The sequence below is a fragment of the Dermacentor silvarum genome, chromosome 3, assembly GCF_013339745.2.
Source record: "Dermacentor silvarum isolate Dsil-2018 chromosome 3, BIME_Dsil_1.4, whole genome shotgun sequence".
NCBI classification, from domain to species: domain Eukaryota; kingdom Metazoa; phylum Arthropoda; class Arachnida; order Ixodida; family Ixodidae; genus Dermacentor; species Dermacentor silvarum.
In genome coordinates, this window is record NC_051156.1 from 156729463 (window position 1) to 156750446 (window position 20984).

The 20984-nt window shown below is 49.1% G+C and overlaps 1 protein-coding gene across 1 annotated transcript in view; it reads right to left on the reverse strand.

The window, feature by feature from the left end:
- LOC119445957 (uncharacterized) overlaps window positions 1–20984 on the reverse strand; it is a 37245-nt gene that overhangs the window by 14541 nt on the left and 1720 nt on the right. The window contains exons 2-5 of the mRNA XM_037710258.2: window positions 19773–19964; window positions 7596–12795; window positions 3033–3215; window positions 1429–1653 (exon numbers count right to left, since the gene is read on the reverse strand). Of these exons, the coding sequence (XP_037566186.1) occupies window positions 1429–1653; window positions 3033–3215; window positions 7596–12795; window positions 19773–19942 (5778 nt within the window). The 5' untranslated portion in view covers window positions 19943–19964. The remainder of the gene's footprint in view (window positions 1–1428; window positions 1654–3032; window positions 3216–7595; window positions 12796–19772; window positions 19965–20984) is intronic.

Here is a 20984-nt window from a genome sequence, read left to right on the forward strand (position 1 = left end):
TCGTTAAAGAGTGACAAGTATCCAGTGGCACCTATACCAAGTAACCCAAGTTGGCGTGCAAGAGGTTCACTGAAGAGTGGCCCATACAGTCTCACATACCTAGTGACCCAGATGTCGTAAAGAGGTTAGAGACGAATAGATATACTTCGAAAACTGGGTGAACAATGCTAATCGCATTAAAATATAATTGTGACTGAGTCCGAGTGAGTTTGGTTTATTCTGTCGACCTATGCTCATAGCCCCACGGTAAAAGCATCTCGCGCGCGTGTATGTGTCATTTGTTTTTGTTATCTCGCCGCCTTTCCTTCATCCTAGACCACCTCATCTGCAAAAGCATGCTAAGCCTGTCCGCTCGGCTACCATCTCCAAAATACAACACCGAAGTTTCTCTCGTTCTTCATATAAAAATCCGCATTTTCCCATACAATATACGGCACATGTACCATACAAGCACAGTAAATCCCGGGTCACATGCAGGGAACTTTCGCGGTGAACTTCGTGCGGCTCGCACCAGTGCGGCGGAACGCCAGCGTGCCGCCGTCGTGCTGCGCCCACATGCGGCGAAAAACAGGCGGCTGCCGCCGCCACGATTTCAGTGTTGCTAGAAACAGCGTTATTTCATTCCCAGTAAAATGCAGTGAAAAAAAAAAGCTTTGTATCGGCAACTGAACCATATTGGTCGCCCTGGACGGCTTTGATCAGTCGATCATTGTACGCGATGCGTGCAGCTTTTGTCGCCATGTTCGCTCTAGTCTCTTTGGCTGGCTAGCCGAGTCAAATACGGCGGCAGAAAGTCGGACGTGACCGCGCCCTGATTGGTCCGCGCTGACAGCCCTTCATTCGCCGCTTCCGGCGAGCGATTGACCGCTTGCGAACACATCTAGCCCGCCGTGATCGACGGCGAACAGCCGCCGGCCGCCGGGCGAACGCCGCGCACGGCCGTTCGCCAGTTTTTCGCAAGAAAATCGCTCCGTGTGGGTCGCGTTTAAAGGAACATGTGGGCACCCCATGTAAAACCTCGTATGGCTTCACCATACATACAGACATTCCTTCACGCCATATTGGGGAACATACAGGTTTCTATTTGATCTGATCAGCATATGCCCTAATGGGATTATTGCATACGGAGAATATAAGTTTTTTTTTCCTTTCGATAAGGGAGGATCACAGGTGATTATCAGTTACTGCAAAAAGCCACAGCGTTGTGTAGGAGGTGCAGGGCCACGAACGTTTGCATTCAAGTACGTGTAGCAGCTAAATGTTTACCGGATGGCTCGCATATTAGCCTCTTGTTAATAAGCGCTTCTCATTCGGCTTCATAGTCTGCGCTTTCTGCCCTAATAAAGAAGAAATGTTGACGCTATTACACAAATTTGGAAACTGAAGATCTGAATCGCTCAGAAGTGCGCTGCCCTGCAGAGTACGCACCTTCTCGAAACACGCCAACGGCAGGGGAGCTCTCTTGAAGACCAGCAGCAGGCACGGTTCACAGTGCCAATGGCCGCAAAACTCGAGTCTGTGCCCATGCCCCGAGATCCGGTCCTTCGGAGCGCCTCCTGGTGGCTGTCGGCAGATAGGGCAGCGCTCTCCGGCATCGCTCGTCGATTTTTCGTCCACTCTGCTCTTCGGCAGCTGACTCACGAGTTGTTCGGCCTGCGTCAATAAAAATGACGAGAGATTCGTCGCCTATAGTGGGCGCAAAATATTCATTGAAGTCGCCAGGACCTTTCGCAGCGGTGCTTTTAAGGGGTATTCCGCCATGATGCTCGTGCGGTGGCGCGGTCGATATGAAATGGCTCCAAACAACACCAAGCGACGCAGCTTGCGTCAAAGCCCCGAAGTGGCCGTAGGACTAGCTAGGCATCACTGAGAACGTGCAGCCAGACTCCGACGTCGCCAGAATTGTTGCGGCATCCAGGAACATATAACGGAGATAATAGAAGGGCTTAGCTACGTATAGTGAAGCACTTGAAAAGGTTCGAATATAGTGACGAAATTGCAGCGGATTTAGTGAAGCGTTTGCCAAGTCTTCAGTCTTGCAAACAGACCCCTGACACCTCCGGAGTGTGCGAAAACTTCCTTATCGGCATCTCGGCTGCCTTTGAGGATCATTCATTTTAAACAGTGCCAAAAAAAGGACATTCAAGAAAGAGCACAGGACCAGCGCTATGCGCTGGTCTTGTGCTCTTGCGTCCTGTGGACCAGCTCTTATTTGTCTCTTTTTTTTATGGCGTTGTTTAAAATTAAGGATGCGTTCCAACTAGCTCGCGCACAAGCGCTTCTGAGCCTTTGAGGAATAAGTTGCTCGGATCGGCATATATCTCCGAGGGTTTTCTCGATTGAATAGGTCGAGTGATGAATTTTGATGCACAGGTTGATGAAAGTTAAGCTGCGATTTTCAAATGTTGCGCTTGATGAACCGTCACCGGTGAGAAATTATTTTTGCTTTGTTTTGGCAATGGCACAAGCGTTGGCACACCTGGTGGTAGTATGCTGCGAGTTTAAAGCATTATTATATGCGAAGGGGCGGTATCTTAATGAGTTGCTCGATCACGCTCAAGCGCGGCGTTGCTTTTGATCGCACTTGGTCGTGATGGTCATTTTTAGGGCCAGTAAAAATAAAGAAGAGACCGTGGCGACGAAAAGCCACTCACGAGAGCAGCCTCTATTGTGTTACCACCAAAATAAATTCTGTATGATGAAAAAAAAAAAAAAAACTTAACCCCATTTTGCCTCACAGTATATGCCTCACAATACGGCTGCTCTAACAAAATATTGCGAAGCTCAAATTGGCGGACCTTATTTCCACAATGACCATCTGTATAAATATGACATATTTTCCATGCATAATACGAACAGTATGCAGTGAATATTTTGAACTAAATTTTTTTGTGAAATACGAAAGTGGCAAAGTCAAGCAGCTTGATTTACGCGATACACCTTTTTAATGCGAGGATAAATTTTACATTTTCAGAGGCTCAGTGTCATGACGTTTCCAAGTCTACGAATTGCCGCACTTTGGAAGGTCTTACTGCTCTGATGGCTGCATCTGTTCCGAGAATCTCGACCGTTTCGAATTGTCCATCGAAGGTGGCGGCATCCAGCTTGCATTCTCTGGCCAGATACCAAGGGTCATCGCCAAGAGTGGTGATGAAGGACCTCAGCACAGTAAACCCTTCTCCGACCAGTGCCAATTTCTTCCTCTGCCGCTTCTCCTGCACAAGAATTCAATTGCTGTTAAGTTGCGATTGCCGTAAGTTCAACAGGACTCCTACGACGGCTCAGAATATTTGTTTTATGCGGCGGAGGTGAGTTGAATGGGTTTGTTACGACAAGGTACGTGAGAGTTGTTTCGTGCACAGACTGGTGAACCTGTCGTGGGGAGGAATCGCATAGAGGCAGAATGAATAATAGTGCGTACCTTTCACATTTCCAGGTGGGAAAAAATGCAAGCTAAAATGAAGTAAGAGGAAGAACTACAGTTGGCGATTTTGTGAACTTGCGCTGGTTATTGCTGCGAGTACCTCGCAATCTAGACTAGAGATTTCTAAGATTTATACCTTAACACCATTTGTTCATTTTCGTGATCCGCCGCTCATGCTGTTTCAAGCACCGTTTCATCTCTCGTTTCCGGTTTCTTGCCCTCGCGTGCGGACTTGCGCTGATGCGCCTACGTGACCGTTGCGGGGGGAACTCTTGTTTTCAGTGCCAGAGGTACGTAAGCGCAAGAGAAAGACAGAGGCAGGACCGTCCTGGTTCGTTTGAAACATTTGTTTCAAACTGTGCCCACATTTTTTCGCTCTGTGCATCTATCTACATCATGAAGTCGCACAAACTCGCCCGAGTTTCCGCGCTCAACTAGAGATAGTGCGCAAAGGCCTAATCCATGTCACCACACTCGAAGATAAAGGCGAATTATACTTCGAAGGCACCCGTTGTAGAATGAGTGCAAGGATGATCTAAGCAAGAAAATGACAAAGAAAGAAGACAGTCGTTTCAAGGGACCGACAACCACCCAGGACGTGTCCATTAAAATGTTGGTGGGAACGAAAAGACCGTGATTTACAGTGATCGCGTATGCATTTCGCGATTAAATAGTAATTATAATTTTAATTTGGCGCAGAAAGTCGTGAAAGGAAGCTATGTGACGCGAAATGGCGGCGATACCTTGGTACTAAGAGATGGATCAGATTACTGTCCGTATAGGTTGGCTGTTATTAAGTGCACCATAGTTATTGTTTACAATCGCACTCTTCCTAACACATAGGCATTTGCACTTTATTGCAAGCGTATTACGAGGTAAGAAAAATCACGTTAGCGATCGGCGTTGCCTTCTCGGCAGCGAGAGGAACGGCAGACCCGTGGGGCGTCGTGGTGTCCCTCATTGCATGAAGCTGCATGTTGAAGTTGCATGTAGTCGCATGTTGCAGCTGGTGTCCCTCATTGCGTTAAGTGTTTTTGTACACGTGCGAGTTTTCGAGTCGGTACTCCGAGTTCGGTGGTCTCCCTGTGAGACACAAAAGACCTTGGACTAGTCATGCCGTAAATGGGTGCCAAGAGTGCATGAATAGCACTGCTGGCGCACCCTACCGCTTCCAGCAATGACGGCGTGCAATCGCCTATCGCTTTAAATTATTGCTGTTTCCAGCTTGTTGCCAGAGGGAGACTTCGTGAAGATGATCACGACTGCTGACACTGACCCCAACATTGTGACAACATAGATTCGACGGCGTTTTCCGCGTTACCACTGCTGGGCCGAGCTCTCTGACCGGTAAGCTTACCACGGCACTATAAAAAAAGAAATAAAAAAGGTACTGCAAGCATTTGTTGTCGGTTCTTCAAGCATATATATATCTATTGCAAGCCGTTCAGCTGGTGGAGAGCAAAGGCTAGCAATTGCCGCTTCTTGCCACTCATCTTGGATTCAAAGAAACTTGCTTCTGGAAGTCCGCTGTACTTTCTAGTTAGCTCTGTGCCTCCATTTACTGCTATATTCCACTTGCTACGCTAGCAAGTTGACATCACATGAGCGCAGTGGAAAACACGGTTATGTAAACGCCATTTCTTTAGGTACTATTAAAAACAGTTCACCTTAAGCCCTAACCTGGCCATGTCACATATGTTGAGGAACTTTCCGAACATTCGAACTAATAATTTACCAGTTCTTCAAGCAGCGGTGACGAGAGTTTATATTCAGCATTGCTCATAACTATGCGTACTTGGTGCATTAACATTTGATGATGACTTCTACTATGGTTTTCCAAGCATGATTCGTAATTACGACGCATGCGTTGCTCCCTTCAACGCACGCGTTTTAGTTTTTATTGCTATGGTTTGATAGCCAGAATGAGGTAACACAGGACACGACTCACGCACAAATTGGCGTTGGGGACGACACGCTATAGAAATATAAAGAAATGAACCTTGGGGGGCACTGTGCAGCATCAGACCTACTTAGATAATTGTACTCATTATAAACAACTGCAGCGCTATTAGAAATCAACCAGCGGGCTATAATCACACGCATTCCGAACATATGATATTAGCCTTGGTTGTAAGATTTAACCATTCGTAACGTGACGACGCAATCTTTAGCCCCTATTGACCCTTTTCACGGCTGATCCCGTGGGCGCTGCCATGTTTGATCACGTGGTGACGCGTCCATTGCTTGCCTCAACCGCCTCTGTTGCCTCCTTGTTTACAATGGAAGTGTATGACGCCGGCGCGGCTTAGAAAACCTCTGTTTTCGTAGATATCGTAGACAGTGACTATAGGTGGACGACAAGAAGCTTTGATCACAGCTTCAGACAACATGTAAAAACGCTTTCGGAGCTGATTAAGCTATGTCCAAACGCCGCTAGCAGCGTATATGGTGCTTGTTCTAAAAGCGGGGATAAATATGTATTCCAAGCTATCGAAGCTTTCCGATTATGAATTCAGTCAGGATTAGTGTGTTTTGCTCTTTGTTCTTTATTCGGCAAATATTTTGAAGCAGTGGCTTGTCAGTTGATAACTCAGTGAAGTTCCTCGGTGCGGCCACTATCTGATTATTTTCTGCCTATAGTTATAATCGCTCGCGGGCGTGCTCACTTCCCATAGATTTGTTCTTGCTGCGCACGAGGCTTGAAAAGCAGCTGTTTTGTACATTGTAATACCTTGTAGCAAATATATATTACAGCTAGTAACTGGCTTACTCTTGTGGACCGTCACGAAACATTCAGCTTCGACAATTCGTGCGCCATAGGTGTAGTCCGTCATTAATTGTGCGTATACAGTGCACATATATTCAAGTGTGAGCCCATTCACTTATTCTTGATACGTCGGCAATAAAGTGGGCGTAAACTTTCCTGCCATTTGGGACAGATGTGTATAGATAGATAACGTGCGCGAAACTTACTAGGACAGGAAGCGCGCTACTTCCCTTTGTCATTCTTTAACGAGTGGTACTCACTCTTGCCAACGTTCTGGGGATGAAGCCCTTTCTTTGAAGGTTAGCGATAGAAGGCTGGCGGATGAGCAAATTTCTGTATCCCCGAGGAAAGCCGTACATTACGAAGTGCCGGTAACACGTTCGGACAGTTGCAGCAGCGGTCCGTGAACTTGGCCACACAGATTCCAGCCAACTACAGCACACGTCTTCAATCCACATGATTCAATCTAGCATGATTGGAGCACAGTGTGTTAGCGAAAACTCAGTTGCATTTCCGACAGCTGATCGCACGGAACCAAGGTAGAAGCGGTAATGGTTTCGTATTCGTGCGTGGTCGCTGAGGAGAGGTATGGCGCGCCGCCGTGAGCGCCATCTAGTTTCTTTAAAACAAACTGCTCCGGGAAAAGGGTCAATAGGAGGAGTACACTGAAGTTCTTACCGAATCACTGACAAAGCCATAACGAAACGGAGCTAGCAGCCCCTCGTGAACATGGATCTCGATTCATAAAATGAAAGAATTGGCCGCCGTGGTTGCTCAGTGGCTATGGTGTTGGGCTGCTGAGCACGAGGTCGCGGGATCGAATCCCGGCCACGGCGGCCGCATTTCGATGGGGGCGAAATGCGAAAACACCCGTGTACCTCGATTTAGGTGCACGTTAAAGAACCCCAGGTGGTCCAAATTTCCGGAGTCCCCCACTACGGCGTGCCTCATAATCAGAACTGGTTTTGGCACGTAAAACCCCATAATTTAATTTAATTTTAAAGAATTGGCCGATTAAATCCACGTAAGAGCTCGATGGCTAAACTGCAGCAAATGGCGCCGCGAGCAGCTGGCAGCGTTATTCGGTGGCACTGAGCCCCGTCACACTAGTCCGCGGAGTGAACAGGAAACACGCTATGTTGTGTTAATAGACGAGCCGTCTTTTTCTAATAATTCATTTCACTTTTCCATTCATTTCTTCCTTCACCGCTGCTGGAACGTGATTCGGACGTCGCTTTCATTGCCGGGATTGACCATTCAATGAGGCGCATGGCGAGAAAAGTAAAGGAAATAAACAAGGAGAATGCAAAATGGAAGAGAGCGTCATACATCACGAGCCCAGCTAAAATAACAAATATATTGACGTGATCTCGCGGTTCATGCATGTGGTTTTCGGCAACTCACCCATGAATTGGTGTGCTTCTTCAGCATCTCGCTGGCTGCCGCGACGAGCTGCGTGTTGCCAACCAAGCGGGCTTCGCCGGGCTTGCGGTAGACGTAGATGCCACCGTCAGGCGCCGCGGCCTTCAACACTTCTGCGACTCTTTCGGGGCGCACGCGGGAGTCGACACGCGGGACGTCGGGGCTCAGGATCAGTCGGTTGAAAAGGTGCACAGCCTTGTGAAAATCATTCAGGTTGTTAGCCTTGAGCTTGACTCGAACCGCATTTTCGCAGGGCGTCGCGTCGCATTTGATGTTATCCTCCGGACGAAGTCCTTCTTGCCGACGAAGCTCCTCCTCGATTCGGTCCTGAATCGCTTCGAAGAAGGAGCGTGGGAAGTACAGCGTTTCCTCCATGAGAATATGTATAGCCATCGGCAACGTGGCAACAGCGTCCTTGCGGTCCTGGTCGACGGGAACTGGCGAGCCCTTGAGCAGCGTGCAGGCGCCCTGAGCCGCGGTGGAATCCTCGAAAGAGAGCCAGCCCTTCTCAATATAATCTTCCATCCTGGGAGTGTTGAGAACCAGTTTAGGACTGCGTTCGCCGAGCTCTTCGTCAAATAGTTTCTGTACAGCGTCCCCCAATGCTCGCAGCTTCTCGGTAGGCGTTTTGCGTGGAGCTTCACGGACGAGGATTACCTTCTTGACGTCTACTGACAGTGACGAACGGATAAGACCTTCCAGCGCCGACTGGCTCGCCATCGGAGGCAAGCCCGTGATGTACAGTTGGCAGGATACCTTCTTGTCGCGATGAATAGTCACTGTGTTATTGTCCAAGCGGACTCTAAGGGGGAGCTGGGCCGCCACGCGTTCCACCGATGCCTGGTCCGACAACTGGACGAACGCGATCCCCGAGCACAGACGGCGCGGTAGGGAGATTTGGGCGTGGAACGCCGGTCTCCGCTCCCTTTGCTCTTCGCGGTACTCAAGAGACTCTCCTTTAACAGATACTCTTAGGTGGCCGCTCTGTTCAGACAGGGCTCGGTAGGCATTGTCAGCTTCTCGCGCCGTTTTATAGGTGATCTCAAAGGTGGCATCCTCTTTCATGAACCAATACTGGACTATCTCTCCCAGTTCATTCACCCTTTTGCGAAACTCAGAGTGGGGCATCCTCACATCGTACGCTACTATAGTCCGGAAGGCTGCCGGTGAGAGTACTTCGTTCACCTGACCTCCGATGCCGAGAACGGCGAGCACGGGACGCTCCTCGTAGGGAGATTTATGCGGCGTGAGAAAGGCTTCCCGGTCCTTTATGGACAGTTTTATTACCTGCTCGCTGACGATGCTCCGAAGGCACTGCAGAGCTTCAACGCAGTACTTGTCTTGCCCTCTTATCATGACACACTGTCTCGCTGAGTCCAGTTCGAGGTGACCCTTAGTGTCATCTGTCGCCATTCGCAGCTTCTCCTCAATGGCCTGCAGTGCTCGTGTAGAGTTGAACTGATAGTTCCAAATCAGCTTTCCCACAGGACCAAACCGTTCTACAAGTTCCGGATGCGTTTCTTCAGCACGGGGAACTTGACAGGCCGGTTCACGCTTACAAAAGGAATCAGGCAAAGCGGAAAAGTTCAGTAGCTTCACCGTCTTTTCGCCATGTTGAGCGAATAAACAGCAGACAACGTTCTTCGGCTGCATCGCCTCGGTATCAAATAGCGACAATGGCGATACCTGCAAGTGATCGCCCAAAGTCTGGTGCTTGTAACCCAGTTCGCACGCCTGGAGCAAACCTTGGGGGAACGACTGTGCGAGCAGTTCACCTAACGTGATTGTAGCGTTTTTCTCCTCCTTCACTGATTCGGCACCCAGATTTCTGCCTTTGAACTCGGTGAACTCCTGCTGGATATTTCGAACAGCACTGTGAAGGCTGTTTATGAAGGCTTCGTTCACGTTATTCACATCGCACCAAGAGCTTTTCATTTTCTTGGGTACAACGAGCCAGTTCTTGTATAGCTGAATCACCCCTGAGAAGACGCTGGCTCCGTCTGACACCGGGAAGTCGCGCTGATTTCCGTCTTCTTTCAGTGGCCTGTAAGCAACAAGCAAGTCTTCGAAGACAAGGAGTGAAAGTAGGATCGAGTCCAGGGATGGTGCCTTGCCCATTGAGCACAGCACAAGCATGCCAAGCCGAGGCTGTAGACTCGTCTGACATAGCCTAGTACCCAGGTCAGTCGCTTGTCCTTCACTGTCTAACGCCCCGATCTGTTGAAGTGCAGTCTTCACTTCATCCAGCAGCGTCTTAGGGAGGTCATCGAGAAAGAGAGTGTCGGAGTTCGTCTTCTGGGTAGAGAGACGAAGAACAATGTCCTCCAAATACTTTGAGCCGTTTAAGTCAGCTGGCGACGAAGGGACTAAGGCATCTCTACTGTAGAGGCGGTAGCAAGTACCGCCCTCGTGTATTCCTGCCAAAGTTCTCCTTTCTTCGGCCTCAGTTTCGGTCACGTAAGCGAGTTGCATGACGAAAATTCCAGTCCGGTAAACGGTTCTCAGCGTTAGGCCACTGTCAATAACGCAACGCACACGCAGCGTACTCACGACTGCGTCGGGACATTCTACGGCGAAGATCACCCTCCAGCATCCTTTCCGCGGAGAGTCATTCTTGAGAGGAAAGTTTGTCCAGCTGGAGGACAAAACTTCATGCGTGACAGCTACGTCAAAATTTTCCTCCCGAATTCTGCTATTCAAAAGGCCATCCGCCAGGAGAGCGTCTGCGAGGGATGGAAGAAACACAAGAACGTCTCCGCCGGCAGACGCATCTGCCGTCTGGCAGAATTCGAGAGCAGTAGAGACACATGCCATCACTCTACTGGTTGGCTTGCCCTTCCAGATGACCTCTACTGGAAACGTGAGGACGCACCGGACAATGTCCTGGGTTTCTAAAGAAAACGCCTCTCGGATCCGTACGCAGGCATCGGATTCATTGCCGCACAAGATTACGCCTACTTTTGATACAAAATACTTGCGGATTATTGTTAGCGCTGTCCGCTGGTAAGCGGTGTCTTCTTGCAGCTCATCGACGATGATGGCCTGGAAGTCGGAGAGTTCCATTTCACGACGCAGAAACTCTTGGAAGAAGTGTCGCGCGCTAGTGAAAACAACTGCGTTTTCAGAGTTGATCTGCTGTGTGGCGCTCAGCCAGCACTGCACGGGTCCCAATCCACTCACAGACGCTGCGTTCTTCGAGCACTGCTCGGCTGCGAGATCGCTGGCTTGTACACTAAGGACACGCAAGTTCAAATCTTGCGCATACGACGCCACTTCGAGTGCCGTTTTGGATCCTGGCGATGACATAAGGAACACCACTTGATGCCCGGACAAAGCCTCAAGAATTGTTGACTTTACGCTGTAAACGATGGAGCCCCTTTTGAGCCTGGCGATTTCAGTGGCTGTGGCGTTGTCAGCTTGTTGCGGCGACTGCGGTAAATCAGAAATGATCTTTAAGAAATGTCTCAACTGAGCCTCGTAAATGGTGGCCTGATATTCATACGCCGCCTTTAACATTGGCGCAGTTTTCTCGCCTCCCTGGAGGCTACGAAGTTTTTGTCTGACAGCTTCAAGCTTCGCTTTGTGAGTATTTACTGCAGATTTAACCTTGGCAGCCCGACTCGGCTCTTCTGGTGTTACTTTTTCAATGTCTTCAGTGGTGTCTTTAGAAATTATTCCTAAGCAGGCCGGCCCGTCCTCGTCATCTACTCGCGGATCGTTGAGAGTTTCAATGGCTTTCCTTGCTTTGGTGACGCTTGGATAAACGAGGTACACAGTGTCTTTGCCGCCGCAGCCAACTTCAATTGTAAAGTCCTGTGGTATGTTAAGGCGCGACAAGTACTGTTTCCAATATACCGCGTTCGTGGGCTCCCTGGGGACCAGTATACCCACTTTGGTGCGGTAGGAAGGCAGCGCGCCTGTCTCCGCGGCTTGATTCTCCATCTTGATCGCTTTCTCACTCGTTTCATTTTCTTGGACACGGGCGCTGACTGCACGAACAGTCTTGTTTAAATCTTGCTTATTTTCCTTGTCTTTTCCTTGGTTTCGAGGGCCGGATGAAAACGTTTTGGTTGTCTTAGATGCACTGCTCCTCTTGAGGTCCGCCAGGAATGCGCTGTAACTGATACTCTCGTTCGCCGCGTCCCTCAGCGCTCGCTTGGCCTGTTCGTTGTGAATGAGCACGACATCGATGAGGTCCTTGTACCGCATCTCGTGTATTTCGGCCGCGAAGTCCACGTCGCCCGAGATGAGCACGATGCGCGAGCCCGTCAACTTGTGCGCGTCTGAGAAGCGGCGCAGCACAGTGCGAAGCTTCTCGTCGGCCGCGTTCTTCTGATCGCCCGGCACATGTATCACCGTCACCAGCGCCTCGTTTAGCTCGGCGATCACGGCGGGGCTCATGCGCGCGGTATCGCAGGCGACGACGAAGTCCGCCTCGCGGTAGCCCGTGTAAAACCTTTGGCGCACCTTGAGCACGATCTCGTACGCCGGTACTCCGCTTGGAACCGCACAGTTCTCGATGTCCCAGAAGACGCTGATCATGCTGGTCAATGACGAAGCACCGGCCGCGACGGGCCGGCGCGGCTCGGTGATGACGTCCCTCGGTAAGGGAACTCTACGGTTGACGGCTTCCGTTCGGTCGACGAAGTCCTCGCGCTCGCGAGACGCCGAGGAAGCAGCATTTCCTGTGCCGTCGCGCTGCCGGGCGTAGAAGCCATCGCGTCGGTGCGTCGCGTAGCCATCGTCGGTGTAATGACTCCTCGCGTCGCCGGCCTCGGAAACGCTGAGCGCACAGCTTTCGGAGAGCACTGACCGGTCGTAATCGTTGTTCATACGACGCACAGCTCGCTTGAAGTGCAGCAAGCTTTCGCCGGCGGTCAACGGCGCATCGCCCTCACGACGGTGACCTGGAGTGTCTAACCAACTGCTCCACCCGCCGCCGCTTCCTCTTCTCGGATATGCAACGTCTCGAGAAGACCGGCCGCGGTCGCGCAGCACACGACCTCGTGCTCTGCCCGCGTAACCATCGCTGGGCGGGCCGTCCTCGTATCGCTGGTTGTGGTAGCCGCCAGTCCCGCCGTAACCGTACTGCTGACGTTGGCGAACATCGGCAGGGTGGCCGATCGGGTGTCTGCCTCCTCGGCTGGTACCGTATTGCCGTACAGGATCGTAGTAATCGAACCTGAGGAGGCAAGAAAGTATGCTTAACTTTTTGAAGAAGCCATTAGGAAGTTCAATAAAGTCCTATACATTGAACGAAGTGGATAAATAAAGAGCCACAGTTTCATTGAGGGGGTCAGTTTTAGAGCAACGCTTCTATCTTGGTGCTGTCATGGTCGTTTAGTTAACTTGGTAGGTACCACACTTGGCATATTATGAGAGGAGTGTATGACTAACATAAGTGATAGGTCATGACATAAATTTGATGACAATGACCCAGCGGAAAATATTAACACTCAAAAACTATTGAACTGGGTTCGGACATGGTTACTAAATGAAGGAAACAATAAAGGATTCTGGTAGAAGTCATAGTCATGAGCATGACTCAACAAAAATGACAATGACTCAGCGAAAAAGATAAACACTCAAAAGCCACTGAAATGGGTTCTGACGTAGGTACTAAGTGAAGCAAACAATAAAGGGTGATGGTAGAAGTCATAGTCATGAGCATGACAGCAAAAACGTGAATGATTCAGTGAAAAAAACATTAATACTCAAACACCACTAAAATGGGTTCGGATGTGGGTACTAAGTGAAGGAAACAGTAAAGGATGATGGTAGAAGTCATAGTCATGATCATGACTCAGCAAAAATGACAATGACTTAGCGAAAAAAAGATTAACACTCAAAAACCACTGAAATGGGTTCGGACGTGGTACTGACGAGGTAGGTGAAGGAAAAGTCATAGTCCCGAGCATGACTAAGGCTTTCGCCTTAAGGTCTCTTAGTTGTAGCTAAAGGGACTCCTGAGGACTCATGACATGGCATGCGTGTCATGTAGGTAATGAAAGAGCCGCCAACGTCTTGGTGATGTCATGATCGTTTCATTAACTTGGTAGGATCCTCGCACACTGCTTCAGATAACATCGATTCCCACAGGGCGTGGGATCTGCCGACTTTTTCTTTCATTTAAAGGAGAATGTTAAATCTAGTGGCCCGTGGAGGCGAATTTTTAACAGCCAAGCTGTTTAAGCGAGCCGTAACTTGTGGCTCGTATCAAAACACTAGAAGAAATAAAATGAAATATTGCTTGCCGAGGCGGGATCCGAAGCCGCGTACCCCCGGTCCCAAAGCGAGCGTCGTAACCACTAGGCTATAGAGCCGCGCTAGCAGAACGTGCATTTATGCGAACCATACGATTGCGTTCGAGCGCCGTCGTCTTCGTCCACAGCTGGCGCGTTCGTTTGCTGGTGCTCTGCGAGGTGAAGCGGTTTTGCGCGCTATGAGAGCGAGAGAGAGACGCATTCACGGAGCGGGTCTCCTGGAACGCGGTGTCGTTGTTGCAAGCTGCGCTACGCAACGCGCAGTGGCAGCCGTAAGTCCGAGACGCGCGAAAAGAAATTATCATCATCACGAGTAATAGGATGAAAAGTTCGCGCGCACTTCCGGAAAATGCTGGACTACAATCGCCCAGCTTCGCTGTTTCAAGCGTTGCGCGGCCGATGCAATTTTAAGCGTTTTAAGGAAAGGCGTTAATAAAGAAAGTGTGTGGGCCGATCTTGATATCAGTGCAGGCTATGCCTTTTATAGCATAGTTTTTAATGCGATTGCATTATACCCGTAAACATTCGCCCTTTGGTGATGAAAGTTAGTATGTCCTCGGCAGGGCAACTAACGTGGTGAGAGAGAGAGAGAGAGATAGAAAACGTTTTTACTTAGACTTGCAATTTGCTTATAAAATTGTTATGAATTGCCAATTTGCGGAAATCAAAACTGTCAGGCTTACAACTGTGTACCTTAGCAATGAAAAACGACATCACAATTCCGTACACCCTTGTACACCTTTCTGTACACCAAGCCGTCCTTTTCATTTTCCTGTGCTGCCCCCTGCCGTACGTCGCAGGAAACGCTTTGGAAGGGTGTCGGGGCGTTCGCTGGTTGACTTGTCAACCGGCGCCCACGTTGAGTGCGCGTTAGTTGTGCGTTTCGTGAATCGCGAATAATTATTAATGGCTTCTTCGGTGCAGCATGTCGATCCTGGAAGCCATGTAGCACTCACAAACTATATACTATTTAGGGTAGCAGCTAGGCCTGAATGCGCTGTTGTGTTAACAGTGCGACCGATAAAGGCACGCTAAGTTCCGTCTGCCGTCGCGGCTGCTTTGGATTTGTTGTCGCTGACTTCTGCTCTTGCACCTAGCTTTTTTAAAAATTCTTTTTACACATTCTTTAGACATTTCGCAAAATAGGAAGTCGTCGGGCGCGCAGCTTTTCGCGTCGGGTTTAGCACAACGGTGCACTTGTCTACAGCCACAGACCGTCGTTAACGTCAAATATTGGGGAAAAGGAGCATCGCTGTTATGAAATAATGTCAAAACGTACAATAAAACACACATATCTGCGCATATGAGCCGCGTTGTTCCACAGCGAGAAGAGTCATTATGAGCGGCCGAGCCACTTAAACAACGGCGACTATGATCCAGTTATATATATATCGGGCCGTTAATTTATTGGTAATTCTCGCTTTACTTTAACTTCATCATACTTACAGCTTGCACGTATTATGAAGCATTATTAGTGAAAATTGTGCTCGCATAAGCTCTTATTTAAAGACCGTGTTTTCTCCCGCGAGGTGGTTGTTTATGCTGCTGTACCCAATGTACCGTGTCTTGTTTCGCGTTTGACGCAGAGGTAAACAGTACATCTCAGGCAGGGGCGTAGCCAGGGGAGGGGGGGTTCAACCCCCCCCCCCCCCGAAATTTTTAGCGCAACCCCCCCCTCCCCACTTACCCACCCTCGTCGTTTCGCGCTGACATAATTCAAGAAACCAGTGCTACTATCACAATTTCATTCCTGGGCGCTTCCGTTTGGGTTGATAATTTACAGCGAATCATGTCTGCATATGGAAAAAACTGTCACGCTGTTTGTCAAGGCTTTGACACTCTGTAAGGTTTTGGGCGAGAATGTGGCGGCCGCATTGCGGCGGCCGCATTTGGAAGCAACAAATGCGCAACAAATGAAGCAACAAATACGGCAGCCGCATTTTAGATCAAGGCGAAAATGCTCGAAGCCCGTTTACTTAGATTTAGGCGCACGTTAAAGACCCCAGGTGGTCGAAATTACCGGTATACATTTCCGCCGCTTCCCTTCAGGTGCGGGTTAGGCCGCGCTCACGCAGGATCTTATTAGTCTGCGCGCGAAACGTCTCTTTGCGATTGCGCCCCTACGGAAGGCTGGTAGTTACTGTTGTGTTGTTGAATCCCAGACCAGCAATGTACACACGAAGGGGTTTATGCCAGCAGTGAAATTCCACTGACTCGCAACAGAATGCATGAAACAGACAGCCGACAAGCATGGATTACTGCTGTGCTCAGTACAGCGTAAGTAAACTCTTGTTGCAGGCGCTGACAGTTCTCGTCGGAGTTCACGCGTCCTGAGAAATTATGCGCACTATGCACTGAACAAGACCAGAGTTCATTCCTGCATCACTAGTACACCAATCAGCCGAGATTCTGTGAGGTACAAGGCCGCTTCCTGTTTGCACCAGCGTAAGGGAAGCAGAAATGAGTGGCACGCACTACTTAAAATGCGTACACATGCCATATCTATGCTGTGCGGTGAAATGTTCTGTACAATTCTGAATCTGTTGACGTAAAGGCAAATGACGGCTGCACGCTCGCACACAGCGGAAGACACAGCGGCCCATGCACTTGCCGCAGGAAATGCAACCCCCTCGTATGAGGGAGCAGGGCGACGAAAGCTTCTAGAAAAAAAAAAAAAAAGCCTTACGCGTTTTTGCGCGTATTTAAGTTTTCTAGCGGAAAGACGCAGCGAACAAGCTATTGCTATGGGAGTAGGTATAGCCTGGTCACACGTGCATTTTCACGTGTATAGCCGCCCTTGACTTGTTAAACGCACTTGGCCCCGACGAGGACGACGCCATCTATACGCTTAATGGATATTAACAATTAATGATGTGTTCTCCGATCGGGCGGGTCGTCTCAATAATGCGTTTTCGAAGACTGGTCCATTCAGTGGCATGATGAGAAACCATTGCTCCAAACGCCCACTTTACCTGTCGCACTTACTGTATTTTACTGAGCTTACTTTACTTTTTACTTAATTTCAGCACAAGCACACGCAAGGGGGGGGGGGGGGGGGGGAGGAGTCCCATGTCTTTGATATACATGTATAGAGTCTGCTTACACTGCCAATATTTATTATCGATCTCGTCACGTAGAGGAAAGCAGACGCTAGCCCCCGGCACAATTCAGAGAAATGCATTGGCGTTCCAGTTACTATCTTAACAAAACGCTGCTTTATGCATTAAAGCACAAAATTAACTGGAACGCCAATGCATTTCTCCGCAAAGTTAGGGAATTAATATCTCGAAACTGGCGTCATCCTGAGAATTAATTCCAAGTGGATCCGTCTTGCAAACTCCACGGCTACAATTTCTAAATTGCAATATGGGCCACCAGGTAATTACTTAAAAACTTAATTTGTGAATTTTTGTTAGTAAGTCGATTATGAATTTCAATTTTTTGTGCAAGTAATGTCAGCTCATTAACTAGAATTGGGCTATCGGCCACAGGCAACCTTAAATAAATTTTGAAAGTGTTCGCTGAAACACCCTGTATATACAAGCGAAGGCGTTGCGGCTATCGCGTTATCGGTTCGACGGCCGATCACGCGGGGTTCGGTCGAACATTGGTCGGCTCGTTGATCTTATCGGTGCCATCGATAAGAAAGCCCGTCGCAGTACGACAACTCGCGCTCATCGGTTCCGTCTTGTAGACCTGGTATGTTAAAATGGTGTCAGCGACACGCACTGCCGAATAGTCGGCCAATCGTTGGAAGGGGAGTTGCAGTTCTACGCTACGCACGTTTTCGGCACCGCACCGACGTGAAGCTACCGGTGGAGTTTGTATACGCGGTAGACGGCACAATTGTTTGCAGCAGCGAGCGTCCGAGCGCTCCCGCCCCCCCCTCCTTTTTTTTTCTCTTTTTTTCGGGGACTTTCCCCCGAGATGGGGCCGCGCGGCCACGCGCGTGACCCTTCCAAAACGTTTCGCGACTAACCCGCCCAGGCAGGGCGCATGTGCCATTGGGCCGTGAAAAAGGCGGATGGTCGGTGGCAAAGGTGCTTGCATTGTGGCCACGCACGCCGCCTGCACCGAAAGCCACACGCATGCATGGTTGAAGCTGTCTGGCACAGTCGTACCCACCTATTTGAAAAATAATTTTGAGCTTATATTAATGTATTCACGGACGCATCTGTTCGCAGCGACGCCCAAGGCACTTCTGCAGCTTTCTTCTGCCCTTCGACTGACAGGCGGGTGTTTAGAATACCTCATCGAACCTCATCAACAACTGCAGAAATGGCAGCGATTGATGTTGCTCCGAAGTACGTACACGAATAATTAAACGCATTGAAGGTCGTCATCCTTACAGACTCCCGTGCACCCCTCAGCAGACTGAGACAAGATGCCGATAGCCCAATTTTATGCAGTATCCAAGAATCTTCGAACAAAATTACTTGCCCAGTGAGTGGATGCCCTCGCACGTGGGCATCTCTGGAAATGAAGAGGCTGATCGCCTCCCTTCAAGTTGTGCCCACCACGAATGTGACTGCCCAGACATTTCCTGCATGGTTGAAAACGCTCGTCTTCTGATACGCCGACACCTCCTAAAGCAGCATCCAGACCGGCGTGTTGCAGATGGATTGTTCCGTCCCCGTGTTCGTGGTCCAGGCTTATTGCCCCGTCGTACCGTCGACGACGGGGCAAACAAAATTGAGAGCACGGCTATACAAGTTCAGGGTTGGATCTGCGTTGGTGCGCGAACGCCTATACCGAAAAGGACATGTGAACAGCCCGTCGTTTTGTGGCTCCTGTGAGACACTTGAACATCTCGTTTTAGAGTGTCCCGCATTCGTTGCGCAGCGCGCATTGCTAATTAAGGAATATATACTTATTGGGCTGCAATGTGCGACCCTTGACGACTGCCTGTTTCTAAGGGGGTGCGCTGCCCGACGTGTCCAGGCCCATCGAGCCCTGCTAACATTTCTGAAGGACACTTACTTGGCTTCCCGTTTATAGACATTATTTGCAGGTGTAGTGCCCCTCTCGGTGGCAGTTGTCAGCTTGCTCCCTCCATATTTCCTTCGTGTCCTTGTATATACATGTGTACAAACGAAATAATAATAATAATAATAATAATAATAATAATAATAATAATAATAATAATAATAATAATAATAATAATAATAATAATAATAATAATAATAATTACAGTGGAATCATTGCTGAAGGTATAAAGCTGCCTGTGAGGAAGAGCTGATTTCTTCGATTACCCATGTTTCGGAGTTGCACTGCAAATAAAACTGCTCCTTACTTATGCGTTGGAGTGGAATGCCATCGACATTGGTTCACTGTTATAGCAACGCTCGTCTTGCTGATGTGCAGAAGCATAAACAAAAGGAAAGCAAAGGTGGGCGTGAAAGTGCTGGAGCTTATAATTTTTGGCTTTGCAACGAAGAGTGGCCACAGTCAATTGCATGGCGGTTCTCTCTAATCGCAAACATATGTTCACAGTCAACACATTGGTCGATTCACTGTGTAAAATGTTAAGGACATAATGTTTCTGCGGATGCGTTTCATGCTAAAATGGTTCCGTACACATTCCACCCACTTGATGGGCTCCCGCGGTGTAAATATACGTATGCCAGTTGGGAAGTGCATCAATTTCCCGTAAGTTTTGTAAGAAAAATTCAGAGAACATATGGAGCTATTGAAACAGGCACGCTATTTTCAATTATGTACAGGGTTTCGAAAGCCGGCAAACACGTAAAACAACGCCACCGTTGCGCTCGCTGCTGTACTCTGCTTGGCTAGAAGGTAACCAATCAAGGATTGGTTACCCTGAATCTGTACACTGACTGAATACAATTAAGGGTTAGTATGCTGAATCTGCCAGACAAATAATGAACTACCAAACCTGTTTGAGTGGCTGTCGGGTCGCCAGTCCGCCTGGCCTCCGAATCTTCCTCCACGATTTGGCGGTGGTCCGCGAAAACTGGTTTCTAATTCCAACGCACCACCACCGGCTCCATACCGGTGACGTGCCTGGTAGTAGTCCCTTCCCCGGTCGCCATCATGCCGGTTCATGGCGTAGAGCAGCAGGCACTCGCTTGTGGCGAAAGAGAGTGTGCAAGTTACTTTTGACACACGCACGCACACACAAACAAACCTAGAGCGGATCAAACAAATACATATTTGGATATACAGTGTGTCCCAGCAAACGTTAGGCAAGCTGTTAAAATTAAAATACTGAATATACGAGGACGCAGCCAATGGTATTCTGCCAGCAGAGGTGTACCGCACCAGGAGAATTTTTTTCATAACTGCACTATCGATAATTAGATGAGAGCAATTAACGAACTTTTTAATTATCAATTGACGGCGCGAATTGCGATAGAAAAGTAATAATTGTGTTTTAAAACACCCCATCCAGTTGTTTTCAGTCTGATATGTCTCGCGTAATTGTTTTCCGCGTTATAAAGGAAACGCGCTAAACATGAAAATAGCCGCACGATTACGCGTTAGCGCGCCGCGACACCAGCGGTCCCAGGCGTTACGCGGAAGAATTACCTCTGCTTATTGCTTTTGTCCTGTTGCTCAATGCCTCCAAGCCGAAGAAGCGGCCATAGCCCTCGCGCTCTCCCAAACAGAGGTTGAAGTCATAGTGACCGACTCCCAACAGGTCTGTACCGCAACTTCTCAAGCCGTAGAATTCATGCCACTATGCTCAAGATCATCAATCAAAATCCGCCAACCAGATCAGTCATGATCATCTGGGCGCCAGCTCATCGCGGCATTCCTGGCAACGAGGTCGCCAACCACGTGGCTAGAGATTGGGCCCACCGATCCGAAGTCGAGAATCTGAACCCGAGCGCCTGCACCCTCTAGTCTCGTACCAAGACATCACACAACACTACAAGCTAACCCGCAAACATATACACCCCCACACAGGTCCCTACCTAGAGAGCAGGAGCGATTCCTCCGAGCTCCTAGAGATTAATACATTCCCCCACCCAACCAGAAATCACCTCATAGCCCCTACACAATTCTCTCCGCAATGCCGCTTCTGCGCAGAGCCCGGGTCCCTCAGGCACATAGTAGAGGGTTGCAGAGAGACACCAGCCAATCC